This window comes from Microtus oregoni, unplaced genomic scaffold, assembly GCF_018167655.1.
Source record: "Microtus oregoni isolate MIOR12 unplaced genomic scaffold, Mior012 000055F_ref0000237, whole genome shotgun sequence".
Classification (NCBI taxonomy): Eukaryota; Metazoa; Chordata; class Mammalia; order Rodentia; family Cricetidae; genus Microtus; species Microtus oregoni.
The window spans coordinates 5,967,657-5,984,199 of NW_024543831.1; the positions used below are offsets into that span (position 1 = coordinate 5,967,657).

Sequence of the window (16,543 nt, forward strand, 5' to 3'; positions counted from 1 at the left end):
CAGGGTCCCTGGAGGGACCCCTGAACCCTGGTAGAAGAGTGCTTAAAGCCCCCTAGGAACCTCTGGCATGTGGGTAGACTGGAGCAGTTCTTCTCAGCTGTGGTCAGTGTGTTGAAATGGGTTCTTTTCATTTTAGGAAGCCAGTTGTTTGCTAATCTGAAACTCTGGGTATTATTGTAGGCTCACTTGACTTTCTTCTCAGAGATCTGTATACTGGAGATCAGATTGTTTTCCTTAGAAATACAAGGAATTACAACATCCTGAGACTAATTCAAATTTCCCTTTTATACATAAACAGGATTTAAACTGTAGTTAGCTGTAAATAAATAGTATATGATATATTTCAGTATTTGTTTTATTTAGATGATTATTGGATGCAGTTATCTCTTAATTATGTGCTGTTGGGATTGTAGTTTCCAGCTCTTTGGTTAGGCTGTCTGTTTCCTGTCAGATCTGAATGTCTTGAATGTTTATAGAATGATTTGTGTTGGTGCTTGGTCAGTTCTTCTATTCCACAGTGGTTATTTCTAAGGATAATGGTTGAATGCAATACTCGTGGCTAGGTAGTAAATTTGGAGGCCAAGGAATGCTTAACCATATTCTCCAAGTATGATTTTAAGTATTTAAGGTTAGTATGTGAGATAAAATGCTATATATTATTAATTAAATTCTGTATCAAAAGTTTGGTGAAGGATATTTTAAATATGGCTGTTATTTCCTGAAATTAATTTTCCCTTTTCCCATGTTTCTACCTTGAACATAGCGTTGGTTTACCAAACTACCTCCAGTGTTGACATTTGAACTCTCCAGATTTGAGTTTAATCAATCTCTTGGGCAGCCAGAGAAAATTCATAATAAGCTGGAATTTCCTCAGATTATTTATATGGATAGGTGAGTCTTGGTTCAATTGACTTTGTGATGTTAATTGCAAAAGTAGAAATGGCTGTGGGCTATGTATTTGTGTATGGAGATCTCCTGGACATCTGGATAATGTACACATTTAGACTATGAATCTGCATTTGAGTTTGTATTTCCGAGAATCTTCTAGGGTAATGTGACTGAATAGCTAGGCATAAGTCTGGGCTCAAAACATATATCTTGTTTCCATGGATGCTGTAAACCAATATGAGTAAAGAATGCAAAGCAGGTGCTTGCTTACATTATCAAGGTTAGACAAACCCACAGGAATATCAGCTAAAGGGTTGGTTATTTTTTTTTTTTTTTTTTTTTTTTGAGACAGAGTCTCTCTGTGTAGCTCTGGCTATCCTGAAACTCTTTCTGTAAACCAGGCTGGCCTTGAACCCATAGAGATTAAATGCTTATGCTACCACAGCCCAACTCAACTAAGTTTCTAATTATGCTTAGGTTTCTGTTTTACAGCCAAATTGGGGAGCATAACATCCTTTAGCTTTGACATAAAATGTCGCCATCACTCTCCAGCCACCATGTGGAAAATGGATTTTTTTGAAGCTTTTCTAATAAGGACCCACTTGTGGGTAGAGAAAGAGAATGAATACAAACCCATTATTAGCATGGAACAGATTGATCTCAGATCTCATCCCACACACCCTGGAACTTTAGGCATTTTTTATTGGTTTAGTATGAAAAAGAATCCGTACACTGTCAGTGGTTTCAGCCTCAAAATTGTTTTGGCTTTTTGGCTTCTTCCATTTCCATAGAAATTTTACTGACTTGCCAGTTTCTGACAGCTAAGGGATTCTCATTGGTTGGATTGTGTTGCACATGTAAGTCAGTGGTTTCTTAATGGCGTGCAGCCCTTCGATATGTATGATTAAATTCATCATTAAGTAAATCATCCCTTTGATATTATGAGTTTTTGAAATTTTACTCTGTTCTCTCTGAGCATATAGAAATAAAGTTGGTTGTATTGGTTACTGAAGTGACACCATATCTTCTGGCTGTGCTAACGCTCAGTGATTCTGCTGTGATCCACAGCTGGAGAACAGCTCTGCTTCCTGTACTATCTCTGTACCTCTTGTCTTACCTTACTACACTGGCTTCACCTTTAGTAAAGCATTTCGTAACAGTGGTAAGAGTGGGCATCCTTGCCTCATTGCTGTCCTTGGAACTGGTAGTGTAGCACTGGGTTTGATTAACAACAATGTGTTAAGCTAGGTTTGGTGGCATATCACTGTAACTTAGCACTAGACCATGAAAGACCAGAAATTGAAGGTCATCCTTAGCTACAGAAGGAGTTGGAGGTCAGTCTGAGCTATGAGATTCTGTCTCAAGCCAAAAACCAAAGTAAAAACAATATATATTATTGGTTATTCTATAACTGCATGTTTTGAGGAAGTAAGTCATCTTCACTGAGATTTTGTCATTAGTATTTGCTAATATTTCTATCCATGGGTTATCGTTTGCTTAGGTACATGTACAAGAGCAAAGAGCTTATTCGAAGTAAGAGAGAGAGTGTTCGAAAGTTGAAGGAGGAAATACAGGTTCTGCAGCAAAAATTGGAAAGGTGAGTCTATGGGCATTTTTATGCTTAGCAACATAAAACAAATAAAATAATAAGATCAGCGATTATGTTTATATTTAAAAGTTCAGAGCTAATAACTGGTGTTTCATAAAATAGCCAAGATCTTCATTTTAAGTGTAAAGGAGTCTTCAAGGCCAGCTAATAAGATCTGTGGGTAGGTGGTCCCGAGGACTTCAGGGACTCAGGCATACTGTGACTAATAAGTAAGTGAGGGGAACCCCAGCTTTACAATGTCTGTTCCTCCTGCTCTCTGACTGAACAAACTTGAGAGGCAGTTTTCTTTGTAGTCCAATCACTTGTCCTCATTGTTTTTGTTGTTGTTTGGGTTTTTTGATTTGTTTTGGTTTTGGTGCTTTTGTTTTTGAGACAGTCTAAACTCAACGAGAATGACTTTGAACTTTTGATTCTCCTGCCTCTACCTCCCCAGGGTTGGGATTGCAATGGCCACTGTGCCTGGTGATTTCACTTGTGGAAAGTGGGCTTGGAAGTGTTGAGATGGTGTTTGCGGGCTGAGTACATGTGCTGAGTTCTTCTGGGGGACTCTGCTTTCTTTTTTGCAGTGCCATCCAGATCTCCTTAGGCAAGGTCAGCTTGATTTCTTTTTTCCTTTTTTCTGTTTTCTCGGTAAGCAACCTTTATTGATTCTTTGCAGATTTCACATCATGCGTCCCAATCCCACTTATCTCAGCTTGATTTCTTCATAGTCTAGGTAGATCCATTGGTTTAACCTTTACAAAGGAAATCCATACACCGTTGGTGGCTTCCCCTCCCCAACTCCATCTAATAACAGTCTCCCTTCTACTACCATCCCATCTTACCCAACTTGCTATTGGGTCATTTATTTCTCCAAGGGACACATGTTCCACCCAGATCCAAGATTAACATTTTTTACTCTATATGTGGGATAAGGGGTGAGAGAATTCTCTCCTTCCACTATTATGTGGATTCTGGGCATCAAACTCAGGTCACCAGGCTTGCATGACAAGTGCCTTTATCTGCTGAGCCATGTCACTGGCCCGAGTGTTTTAGAGAACTTAAAGACTCAGTGAGCCGGGTGGTGGTGGTGCACGCCTTTAATCCCGGCAATGGTGAGGCTGAGGCAGGAGGGTCTCAATTGCAAGGCCAACGTGAACTATGTGGTGAGGTCTTATGGAGGCATAGGCAGGTGGATCTCTGTGAGTTCGAGGCCAGCCTGGTCTACAAGAGCTAGTTCTAGGTCAGGTTCCAAAGTCACAGAGAAACCCTGTCTTGGGAAAAAAAAAAATACTCAGCGAGATTACGGGAATATTGTCCTTAGTATAATACTACTCTAGATTTTGAATTATAAGTGACCTTGTCTCAGAGAACAAACCAAGTATTCGTTATTTCTTCACTAAATAGCTGTGGTAGGTATTGAAAGTAAGATTTCTTTTATATAGAATAGACAGACAGTACTTTTGAAAACACTTTGCTATTTTTTTTCTCTGTGTTGAGATTTGAGCGCCTTGTGCCCAGTAGGCAAATGCTCTGTCCTAGACTGATTCCCAGCCCGTCTCTTGGTCTGATCCTATTTTTCAAAACAGGTGCTACCTTGTATGAAGTAGTTGTCCTAAGATCTGAAACTTAGATGTGATTGCCACAAATAAACACAAATCTCTTAGATGATAAACTTCTCTGGGATTTTATATAAGTATTCTATTAAAATGTAACAAGCCTGGGAAAGTTAGCTGGAAGCTGGTACGCTATGTTCCTGTGCCGGGTTATCAGTTCTGCTCTCTATTTTAGATTGCGTGGAGTTTGATAAGCTTGTAATGGAAGAGCACATTGAAGTGCATGGCAGTGATTGAATGGTAGGGTTCTTCCACCCTGACAGGCACACACTGTTCCTCCATTAGTGACCTTGAAGGGGACACAGTGGTTGGTAGCCAAGCCTTTGCCTTGCCTAAAGCAGCCTTTGCTATACGCCTCTGTCATTTGTTTGATGCTGAGTTGCAGTGCCCTTTAGTTTTCACTCATGTTTTTATTTTATTCTCTTTTGTTGTTGTTAGTTTGGGTTGAGACAACATATCACTATAGAAGCTTGAACTTGCTATGTAGACCAGGCTGGTCATAAAATCATAACGATTCGCCTGCCTCTACCTCTTAAGTACTGGAATTACAGGTGCACGCTACCAAACCCTGCTCATTTAACAGTGGTGCTGTTGTTGTTGTTGAGATGGGTCTTCTATACCCCAGGGTGTCCTCAAACAGTGTGTAGCTGAAGAGGACCTTGATTTTCTGTCCTCCTGCCTATACCTTGTGAGTGCTGGGTTGAGCGTTACCATGCCTGTTTTGTGTAGTGCTATGAAGCAAACTAGGATTTCACAGATGCAATGCAAGCAGTCTACCCACAGCTGCAGCTCAAGCTCTAGGATTTTTATTTTGTGGTGTCCTTTTTGCTACAGAAATAGATGCTTTTCTTAGTTCCATGTTTAAATGCATTTCTTTCTACTGTATTTAGGGAAGAAAAATGGTGAAGTGGCTGTTTTCTTTTGTAAGGTGGAAATCTAGAATAATGAAGTTTCCTGTGTGAACCAGTTAGGTTGATTATCCTACCTTTAAATTCTACTTTAGTGAACTATAGACTCCATTGAACTAAATCTCCATAGTGAGTTTAAAGTAATGGCAGAATATAAGGTATTATTAAAGTAGTTTGTTTATAGGCTGAAGAGATGGCTCAGGAGTCAACAATGTATGCTGTGCTTGCAAAAGAGCAGAGTTCAGTTCCTGGCACTCAGGTCATTGTGACTCACAACCACCTATAACTCAAGATCCAGGGAATCCAGTGTCCACTTCTGGACTCTGAGCACCTGCGTGCACATGTGTGTGCACAAACACAGATACACACACACGAAAATTAAATTAAAAATAAAACCTTAAGGAGCTGGAGAGATGGCTCAACAGTTAAGAGCACTTGCTGCTCTTGCAAAGGATCCAAGTTCAGTTCCCCCAGATTCACATAGCAGCTCATAACTCCAGTTCTGGGGATCCTACACCTCTTCATGACCATCTAGGGCATTCATGTGTACAGACATACATGTAAGCAGAACACTCACATATATAAAATAGAAATACATCTTTAAAAATAACTTTAAGTACTACTTTGCTATTTCAGTCATATATTTGTGACTATTATTTACTCTTCCTGAAGAAATTGCAAATAATTTATGTCTGGCCTATGCCATCAATCACATTCACGAATAATAGAGTATGTGAAATGTCTAATTTCGATTTCTGGGTTTCTCTCAATCAGTTATGAAGCAGTTGGCCTAAAAGGGCAAAGAAAATGCCCTTGAGTATTTTCTTTGCATCACCAGATGGTTTTCCAGTTGTAGTGTGGAGCACGTATGTTCCTTTAAGAAGAACTAAGTTGATGAGCAGAGCCTGACTGTGACTGACAGCAAAGCAGAGCAGGAGCTGTCTGGAATGGTCCCATTTGGCGTCAGGGTCAGACTTGTAGCAGTTTTATTGTTAGAGCCTTTTAGATCGAGCAACCAATTAGCTACTATATGTAGATTTTCTTGATGTAATATTGAGATAACACTCTCACTAGGCTTCCCCAAACTTACTCTGTAACCTAGGTGGTTCTTAAACTCTGGCGATCCTTCTGCCTCAGCCTCCTGAGTGCTAGTGTTATAGGTGGATATTAGCACACCTGAGGCTTCTCATTGGCTCTGCATGATAAGGTTTTTGTTAGCAGTTCTGTCCAGCAGACTTGGGCAGGAGTGTTCCAGTGTCTTTGTCTCTTAGGTATGTGAAGTACGGCTCCGGCCCAGCTCGGTTTCCGCTCCCCGACATGTTGAAATACGTTATTGAATTTGCCAGTACAAAACCTGCCTTTGAAAGCTGTCTGTCTGGAAGCGCTGAGCACATGACATCACCACCTCCTTCAGTGCACTGCCCAGTTTCTGATCTCACATCCAAGGAAAGGTAATGGAAGCAGACTTCTTAATTGCGTTGTATTGTTTTTCCATTCTTATTTGAACTATTTCCCATCTTTTTCCACTGCTGAGCTCTCACCCCAGATAGCTCAAGGGGTGAGCTTTGTCCTCAGGGAATAGTTTTATCCCCACCCCTTCTGGCTGTGTCCTTAGTACTTGTCACTGTCCATTTCCTGGATCAGACTCTTCAGGACTGCTTTGCTCTGAGCTAACTGTCCTGGAACTCCTTTCTCAGAGTTCAGATAGGCTGTGGTTTTCTAAGTGTCTCTCTTTTTCAGGTTTTCCAGGTTCTGTGCTTCATCTGTGGTAAAGGAAGAGTGTCTTAAGTAAACAACAAGGAAAAAACCTACTCATGAGCAGAGTTACCCAAGGGAGGGACTGGCTAGAATTCTCAGGACAAGAAGACTGGGCTCATGAAGACATAGGGAGGCCAAGCCAGGATCCTCTGACTATGCTCATTCAGCCAACAGTCTCTATAGCCTGAAAGTGCCAACAGGTTCAGCATGTATGTGTGCCTTGGTAATAAAAATACTAGGGCACATTTGTCCCCCACAGAGAAAAGCTTATGTTAAAAACCCAGTTGCTAGGGCTGGAGAGATGGCTCAGAGGTTAAGAGCATTGCCTGCTCTTCCAAAGGTCCTGAGTTAAATTCCCAGCAACCACATGGTGGCTCACAACCATCTGTAATGAGGTCTGGTGCCCTCTTCTGGCCTGCAGTCATACACACAGACAGAATATTATATACATAATAAGATATAAATATTAAAAAAAAAAAAACCCAGTTGCTAGCCAGGAGGTGACAGCTTTAATCTTAGCACTTGGGAAGCAGAGGCAGGCAGATCTATGAATTTGTGGCCAACCTGGTCTACATTGAGTTCCAGGACAGCCAGAGTCACACAGAGAAACCCTGTCTCAAAAACAACAATAAAAAAAGGAGAAAAAAAACTGATTTGTTGAGGCTAGAGAGAATGCATACTGCTTTTGCAGAGGACTCTAGTTAACAGCACCCATGTCAGGCAGCATTACTTTGGTAATGTTAGTAGATAAATTTGCATTTACTTCTCTTTTCTTGCTATTGGGCCTGGCTTATTCGGTGTAGGGAGTCAAATCCAGTGTCTTATACATGTTAGGCAAGCATTATGCCAGCTGAGCATAGTGCTTTTATGGGTTTTGTTGTTTCTTTGTTTTGAGAACAAGATCTTACTTTATAGCACTTATAGGTTTTAAACTTGAGCAGTGGTTCTCAACCTGTGGGTTGTGACCCTTCTTGGGCTCAAATGACCCTTTCTCAGGAGTTGCCAAAGGCCATAGGAAAATACAGATTTACATTATGATTCATAACAATGGCAAAATTACACTTATGAAGTAGCAGTGAAAATAGTTTTATTGTTGTAGGTCAAGCAACAAGAGAAATTGTATTAAAGGGTCTCAGCATTAGGAAGGCTGAGAACCACTGAGTTTGAGGTTTTCCTGCCCCCATTTCATTTCTTGGGTGCTGGGGTTATAGGCATATTCCAACTTAGTTCTGTTAAATGCTACTCTTGCCATTGGTCCAATGGGGATAGCACTAATGTCAGCCTCATAACAAGCTGAGTTAAATGAGGTGGTTCATATAAGAAAAAGTTACCTTTTCTATATGTAGATTTTAGATAAGACCTCACCACATAGTTGGCCTTGCAATTGAGACCCTCCTGCCTCAGCCTCACCGTTGCTAGACATCACATCTTTGTAACTGTACCTTTTCATATAGTGGTTGGTTTTTTGAAGTGCATTAGCTTAGGTACAGTTGAATTTTCTTCCTTTTTGAGAAAGGCTCTCAACTGTACCAGGGTGGCCTCAGTGTCACAGCAGTCCTGTATTAGCCTCCCAAGGGATGAGATTACAGGTTTCTGCCACCATGCCCAGCCCAACTTGCATTTTAGATATTACAAAATGAGTATCATCTTTTGTTTTCCTCTAGTTCAAGTCCAGAAGGCTGTTCTCAGGATGCTGAAGGCACCTTTTCTTCTCCTGAAAATACTCTGCCCAGGTCTGATATAATGAATGGACCGTTTACCTCCCCCCACTCCTCCCTGGGGATGCCTGCGTCCCCAGCTCCTCGGACAGTCACTGATGAGGAGATGAACTTTGTTAAAACCTGCCTTCAGAGGTGGCGGAGTGAGATTGAACAGGATATACAAGGTTGGTGCTCTGAAAACATGTCAGCTGCTCCCTGCCTTTCCTGTTTGTTTGACTGTTTGGAAGCTAGTCACCCTGGGAATTCAGGCTGTCATTGTCACTCACACAGTGTGGTCAGGCCTGTGACATTTGTCCTTCTCCTGCTTTGTAAGCTTGGTCCTGTGAAGTTATCCCTCTCAAATTCATCCCCCCCCCCCCCCCCAATTTCTGGCAATTCTAGAAGTTTTGCAATTATGGGAACCTTTGGTGAAATCAAGCAGTGAATATTCCTCCCTTTCTCTCCTCCTGCTCTTGTCCTGCCCCTTTGAGGTCTCAGAAATGACCTTGACTTCATATGCTCCTTCTACTTCCAACTCTGGAATGTTGGAATTAATAATTGATGTTGTTTAAATGTGAAGTTTGTAATTGATAGTAAAAGGGATAGCAACAGTGTTTTCCTCATAACCAGGTGCTGTTAAATGTAAGTATGGTTTAATATTTTTCTTGCTTTTTTTTAAAGATAAGGTCTCTATTGCTCAGGCTAGTCTCAAACTCATGATCTTTTTGCCTCTGCTTCCCCATTGTGGGGATAGTGCCCACAGCTGTGAGCATCTTGACAAAATGATTGCTTCTTAAACAATAGCTACCCGTGCTCCGCTCTGATTGCCGCCCTCCAAGGCTCTCATACAGGATAAGCGTGCCCACTGCCACTGAGCCCAGGTTTCTCCTGGTTACCGTTGTACTTTTTCTCAGCTCTTGCTTCAGTTCATGCAACTTTTTCCTAAACTGAGACAATTTTTTTTAGGAAATTTCAGTGCCAGACCTCAATGTAATTCCGTTGAACTAAAAGCCTTTATAACCTGGAGCACTTGCCCTTCAGTACCACGTGCTGCTTTGTGCTTCCTAGCTGGATGTAGAGAGCGTTAGGATGGGGTGCAGAGAAGCAGTGCCGTTGTTAGGATGGGGTGCAGAGAAGCAGTGCCGTTGTTAGGATGGGGTGCAGAGAAGCAGTGCTGTTGTTAGGATGGGGTGCAGAGAAGCAGTGTAGTTTGTGTGTGTGTGGCCATCATGGTTAGCAGGCCCAGCATATAGATGCACTCACAGAGTTTTTCTTTCTTAACAGATTTAAAGAATTGTATCGCGAGCACCACCCAGGCTATCGAGCAGATGTACTGTGATCCTCTTCTTCATCAGGTAGAATTAAAAGTCATGGAAAGTAGGCTGATACAAATGGTAGAGAATGCAACACCACAAGGAAAGAGCTCCTATATTGTTCTCTTACCTCAAGTGGAAAGATTCAGAGCGTCTTCTATGTGTGTTGACACGTAAAACATCCTCTTTTGGATTCTACCATGTGGTGTTTTTCCATATAATGGAAAGATTTGCTGTGAGTGGCTGGAGAAACGGCTCGGTGATTAGGAGTGCATGCTGTTCTTACAGAGGACCCAGGTTCAGTTCCCAAACTACCTATACCTGCCAATTCTAGGGAGATCCAATACCTCTGATTTCTATGGGCACCTGAATTCACATCTACATACCCACATGCACGCGCACACACATAATTTAAAAAAAAAAAGACATCTTAAAAGCAGGTTTGCTATTAAATATTAATAAAAAAGTTCTCTGCAAATGGTAACTGAAACAGTGCCATGGGGAAACCAATTAGAGACCAGTTCTCCATCTCCATAGTCTTCTGAGAAACCCCTTAGCAATGTCCTGATGCTTCATTTCTCTGGTGATGAGAGACTCTAGAAGGAAGCCAGTCTAAGCAGAAATCCTTACTGTCCACATTCGTTTCGTGGACACAGTAGTGCAGAGACTCCTCTGTGACTGACCCATGGCACAGTGCCTCTGGAACACATCTCTGCTCCCAAGCAGGGCAGTAAGCATGGTTGTGGTACGGAATAGGAATAGACCATGTGACTTGGCTTTCTCTCTTTTCTCTTATGCTGTTTCAAAAAAATCTGCACCTAAATGAAAGCATAGTAAGGTACTGAGCAGAACTTAAGGCTGAAATAAAAGAGCACCCAGAAGGGACTGCTTTAACTCTCTGATTTTAAGAGCCCCGGGATTGATATCTTCCAAGGTTGTATTTTCATTAGTCTATCCTGAAGTAGTAAAATGCTCAATGTGAACTCTCTCTGTTATCTAGTGTGTGTTGTCATTTCCCTTCTTCCTGGTTGTTGGGAATGTTTTGAGTTCTAGTAATGTAAACGTCATCAGATTTCTTTGCTTCGTCTGAGAACCTTCCTTTCTGCTTTGCAGGTGCCTTACCGTTTACATGCCGTTCTTGTTCATGAAGGACAAGCCAATGCTGGACACTACTGGGCTTACATCTACAACCAACCTCGGCAAATCTGGCTCAAATATAATGATATCTCTGTCACTGAGTCTTCTTGGGAGGAACTTGAAAGAGATTCTTATGGGGGTCTGAGAAATGTCAGTGCGTATTGCTTGATGTATATCAATGACAAGCTACCCCACTTCAATGCAGGTAAAAATGGCTGAATGGAATCCAGAGTTGGGGGGAAATATAGTCCCTGGGAGAAGAACAGTCTTTTCCTTATGTTGAAAACATTTAAACTACAATTTATTATGTAAAATACTTTTAAAACATAAAAACTGTAAGAGAATAAAAAGAGAAAATAGGTTTACTTTTCTCTACTTCTGTCTTTGACACCATCAGCCCCACTCCCCAGCAGGTCTACACTGTGATGCCTCTGTCATAGAGACATGTTCTGTGTGTACGTAGATTTTAGGATCTACTTCCCTTCCCTGTTTTTCCTCATGGAGGTATTTTTTCTGTTCATTTCTATCCACTTTTTACTAATTGAGAATTCAGCAAACTTAATTTTTCATAAATAGAACTTCCTTAAGTGGGTGTACTGGCTTGAACCTGTAATCTTAGCATCTAAGAGGTAAGGCAGGGCTAAAGCAGAGCCTGTCTCAGAAAGTTAGAAAGCAGCCGCCCTATATTTATAGAGTAAAGCCAATAGTGGTGGCTGGGGAATTACAGAGGGCTGTAGTGGCTCTTGGTTGCCTGTGAGTTCCTTGTTACACTGCTTACATTTCTGTTTTATGGAGTACATGGCAGGCTGGGAATTTAGATTTGTTTGTAGAATGCTTGCCTGGTGTGCATGGAGCCCTGGGTTTGATTCTCAGCACTCTGAAAACTCAGTGTGGTTGTGCATGCTTGGATTTCTAGCACTCAGAGGTGGGACAGGATCAGGTGTTCAAGGGCAACCTGGGCTATATAATACCTTGACTCAGAAGGAAAAGTAGACTTTGTTCTTGTTCATGAAAAGGCTGCTTAGTGACAGCTAACAAGGATCTGCTCTTCTGTTGTAGACTCTTTGGTTTTGATAACGTAATTAGAATTTAATAATGCCCTTGATGTTTTTGCCATTTTTTTTACTAAAGTTCTTAATGTTCTTGATTATGCACCATTTACCCAATATTTCATCTTGATTTTTGATAGCACATACCTGTGTGGAATTTGAAGAAGTATAAGTACTTAGCTCTTCCCCCCCTCCCATTCCTTTTTATTTTTCTTACTGAGACAGAGTCTCACTATAGAGTATCTGCCTGCCTATGCCTCCAAAGTGCACTCAGATCAATGCCTTGATTGAAACTCTTACTCAACTATATTAAAATAAGTGAACATTCTTTTGTCTTTCTGAGATAGTATGTCATCTAGTCTATTCTACCTCTCTGGCTCCTGATCCTCCTGCCTTCCCTCTCTGTTGCTGTACTGAGATTGTAGCTGGGTGCCACCATGCCCTGCTAGGACATTCTCACCAGTCTTAGATTGATACAACTTTTACTTTAAATTTTCTTTTCTTTTTTTCTTTTTTTTTTTTTTTAAGGTTAAAAAATATTTCTTTGCATGTGCCTGTGCTTATGTGCATTTGTGCATGCAGGTACCTACAGAAGCCAAAAGATGTAGGATACCCTGGAGCTGAAGTTACATGTAGTTATGAGCCATCCTACATGGATGCTGAGAACTGAACTTGGTTCTTCCTCAAGAGCAGCATGCACTGTAACCACTGAACCATCTCTCCAATCCCCTAGCTTAAGATTCTGCCACATATATTGTTTACATTTTAAAGAAACACTGACTTCACCTAGTGACTGCCTATGATTAAATCATTTTTCTGTCATGTATTCATTCATTCACTCATCCAATAGATAGTGACTTTAAGGGTTTATTTTTATTTTATGCTGATGAATATTGACTGCATATATGTGTGTGTACAATATTCATGCCTGATGCCTGCAGAGGCCAGAAGAGAGTGTCAGATCTCCTGGAACTAGAGGTATGGATGGCTATGAGCTACCATGTAGGTACTGGGAACCAGACCTGGGACCTGTGCAGGAGCAGCCAGTACTGTTAGCTGCTGAGCTGTCTCTGTTGCCCCAGCAGACACATACAGAAGCACCTGCTGGTGCTTCTTGGCATGGCTCCTGATATGTCATCAGAGTTTCTGATAGAATTGCATATGTGTAAGTATACACGTCTGTGCATGTGTCCATGTAGGGACAAGAGAAAAGATGAAATGTGCCGCGCTTCCTTCTGGGAAGGTCTGTCTGATTTATTTTTGGTTTACCTTTTTCTTGATGGCTCTCCATTTTAACTGCTTTCCTCAGAGGCAGCTCCTAACGAGTCTGATCAAATGGTGGGAGAAGTGGAAGCACTGTCTGTGGAACTCAGGCAGTACATTCAGGAAGATAACTGGAGGTTTGAGCAAGAGGTGGAGGAATGGGAAGAAGAGCAGTCCTGTAAGATCCCACAAATGGAGTCCTCCCCAAACTCCTCCTCACAGGATTTCTCCACATCTCAAGGTACCCAAGGAAGGTGCCATGCCGGTCTAGTCAGGTATTGCTGCACTCCGCAGCCGCCCCCAGGTGCCGGGGGGCGTGGTGATGCCTCTCTTCACTGTGGGCTTCTGTTTTTGTCAATTTCTCATTTTTCCGTAATGGAATGGGTGGGAGAACACATGCAGTAGCACAAGAGGATGATGTGTGGAAGCCAGCTCTCTTCTCCTACCACAGTTCGCAGGGTCAAATGCAGGTCAGCAGGCTTGGCACCATTTCTGGCCCAACAGTGGGTTTCATTTATAGTTGCTATCACACAATATGATAGAATCATTGTATCTTTAGAAGGTGCTTTCTGATGAGCAGAAATAATGCAAGAAAGGCTTATCCCACAAGTTGTAGGAGAAATTATGACAAGATTAAAAGCTGACTTGATGAAAACTCTTCTCCATAGGAGATCTTCCTAAGAAATGGTTGATAGAAGGAAAAATCTGTAGTGTGCAAAAATAGGAAGAACCGAGCACAGTAATTTTAACAGACCTTCAAGAGTCCTTGTATGGAATAGCTGTTGCTTGTCAAAATTTCTAAGGACGTTTACATGGGCTTTGCAAACGGTGTGCCAGGACTGTATTTAACTGTGTGTTCCTCCTGCTTGCCTATTTTCAGAGTGTTGAGAATGTTATTCATCAGCTGTGACACCTATTTGACTTTCTTTTTGTTTGGTCAGAGTCTTCAGCAACCTCCTCTCATGGCGTTCGATGCTTGTCCTCTGAACATGCTGTGATTGCAAAGGAGCAGACTGCCCAAGCTATTGCAAACACAGCCCATGCCTATGAGAAGAGCGGAGTAGAAGCAGCCTTGAGTGAGGTGAGACTGCATAGGGGGGAGACAATGAGTGGCCCTCCTGCAAGAGGGTCTGACTTTTGACACCGACTGCCAGCTGTCTGTCGTTTTTATTGTTCATGTGTCTGTTGAATTTAACCACCCCTCTTTATTTCTTCTTGTTTTCCCCCATTATTGTTGTTCTTACTCTTTCTCTCCATTCTGCTGCCACAGCGTAAGGAAGCTGAACCTGAGAAGCCCAAACCCCAGGAAACAAACCTTGCAGAGCAGTCAGAGCAGACCCCAGAGGCCAGTGACACAGAGGCTGCTGCCCCGCCTAACTCTGAGGTCTCTGAAGTCGAGATTCCCAGTGTGGGAAGGATTCTGGTTAGATCTGATGCAGATGGATATGATGAGGAGGTACAGAGAAGAGTGCAGGCTAGCTATATGTTGTCTTTCAGAAGGTGTCTGTCATGAGCTAATGTTTTCTCACTGAAACAGGTAACAGCCATGGAGGCCTGTCTGCTTTTGACCTTAGCTGCCATTTTTGGAAAAGCACTGGAGACCCATTCCTGCTGTGTACTGTTGGCATGTGTGTGTGCATGTGTGTGTTCATCAAAGCTTGGCCTGGAGAAGGCAGGATATGTTTACCTTCTAGAGACAGTTTGCTTTTGATGGTAGTTCATTATTTTGTCTTCCAAGTAGAAGTTTTCCAATTGCTCAGTAAGTAAAACAAATGTAGATTGAAGTTCTAAAGTTCAGGATGCAGCTGCTTCTCATGGTCTGCCTGTCTCCTTTTCTGTTATACTACACACAAATAGTCATTAATCCTGACTCAGGTTTCTGTCTTTTGCTGTGGGTACATATTTTTTTATTTATTGGAAATTTGCAGTTATTCATAGGTAGGTCTGTGCCTTTATGCCTTCATTTAGGGAGCTAAGTTGAAGTGCTGACCAGATAGTTGAGCTTATTCTTCAGCAGTGCCCAGTGGAAATGGTTTTGGACATCTTTCTTTGTCTTACAGAATTAGAATGTGCATGCAGAGGGACAGCTTGTCATAGGCATCATTACAAGGACAGCCAAGTTTGTGCATGTGTCTAGAATAGGCTGTGCAGTTTGACCCACAGCCTGTGCTGGCCGAGGAGACAGTGCTCTGTTTCTCATCAGCACCCTGATCACCTGTCTTCATCCAGTCTCCTTTTGAACCTGTCTGCTCTCCTTTTTCTCCCTGTTTGTGTCCTCTATGGTAGGTGATGCTGAGCCCTGCCATGCAAGGGGTCATCCTGGCCATAGCTAAAGCACGCCAGACCTTTGACCGAGACGGGTCTGAAGCAGGGCTTATTAAGGTACTCTTGTTTTAACGTTTTAATCCTCATGACCCAGGGATAGTTCCACGAGACGGTGGGAAATGGTGTTAAGATGGCCTGTGCTGGGAAGGTAGTTCGGTTGGAAGATCTAAGTTAGATTTCCAGAACCTATAATAAAAAATTATACAGGGCTGGAGAGATATCCCAGCACATTCTGTTCTTGCAGAAAACCCGTTTGGTTTTAATATCCCACACTGAACAGCCCAGCTCATCGCCCTGCTTCAGAGGGTCTGACATTCTCCTGACTTCTATGGGTACTAGACACATATGCTCCTTGCCCCATACATACACGCATGTAAGTAGACATGGTACAGTGCATATTTGTAATCCCAGTGCTGCAGAGACAGAGATAGGATCCCCGAGGCTTGCTGGCCAGCCAACATAGTAGCCTACTTGGTCAGTCTGAGGCCAGTAAGAGACCTTGTACCAAAAATTATGGTGGGACAGCGCATAGTGTCATGTTCCTTCAATCCCAGCATTTGGAGGCAGAGGCAGGGGGATCTCTGAGTTCAAGACTCACCTGGACTACATAGTGAGTTACCAGCCAGCTAGGGCTACACGTGAGACTATTTCAACCTTCCACCTCCCGCCAATAAATGTGTGTTGGATAGAATCTGAAGAATGATACTCAAGATTGCCCTTTGGCAGCCTCACACAGAGACATAAAATATACTGTGTTAAAGTGAAATACGACACCATCTTTCCTAGGAAGTCCAACTGGTGAGCAAACGGTCCCACAAAGCTATTGACTAATCTTCACCTGGTACTAGCCTAACAGTTGTGCCACTGTGCATTGCATTCAGCCTTCAGAGATGAAGAGGTGGTTAAATGTTGATTTATGTCACAAACTGATTGACTGTGCCTTTGTATCTTGGGAATCTTCATTAAAAAGAGAAAGGTTATACTATTTAAAGTATTTT

General features: G+C 42.1%; 1 protein-coding gene across 11 annotated transcripts in view; it reads left to right on the forward strand.

Moving 5' to 3' along the window:
- The window catches only part of Usp28 (ubiquitin specific peptidase 28), a 61,601-nt gene that overhangs the window by 36,537 nt on the left and 8,521 nt on the right, over nucleotides 1-16,543 (forward strand). For 6 of the 11 annotated variants that reach the window (XM_041638422.1, XM_041638423.1, XM_041638427.1 and 3 more), the window contains 10 exons: nucleotides 764-891; nucleotides 2,390-2,485; nucleotides 6,272-6,451; nucleotides 8,423-8,643; nucleotides 9,743-9,813; nucleotides 10,885-11,113; nucleotides 13,267-13,461; nucleotides 14,162-14,301; nucleotides 14,491-14,676; nucleotides 15,507-15,602. In XM_041638422.1, the coding sequence (XP_041494356.1) occupies nucleotides 764-891; nucleotides 2,390-2,485; nucleotides 6,272-6,451; nucleotides 8,423-8,643; nucleotides 9,743-9,813; nucleotides 10,885-11,113; nucleotides 13,267-13,461; nucleotides 14,162-14,301; nucleotides 14,491-14,676; nucleotides 15,507-15,602 (1,542 nt within the window). The remainder of the gene's footprint in view (nucleotides 1-763; nucleotides 892-2,389; nucleotides 2,486-6,271; nucleotides 6,452-8,422; nucleotides 8,644-9,742; nucleotides 9,814-10,884; nucleotides 11,114-13,266; nucleotides 13,462-14,161; nucleotides 14,302-14,490; nucleotides 14,677-15,506; nucleotides 15,603-16,543) is intronic. The other 5 variants (XM_041638429.1, XM_041638430.1, XM_041638431.1 and 2 more) reach the window with 3 other exon arrangements.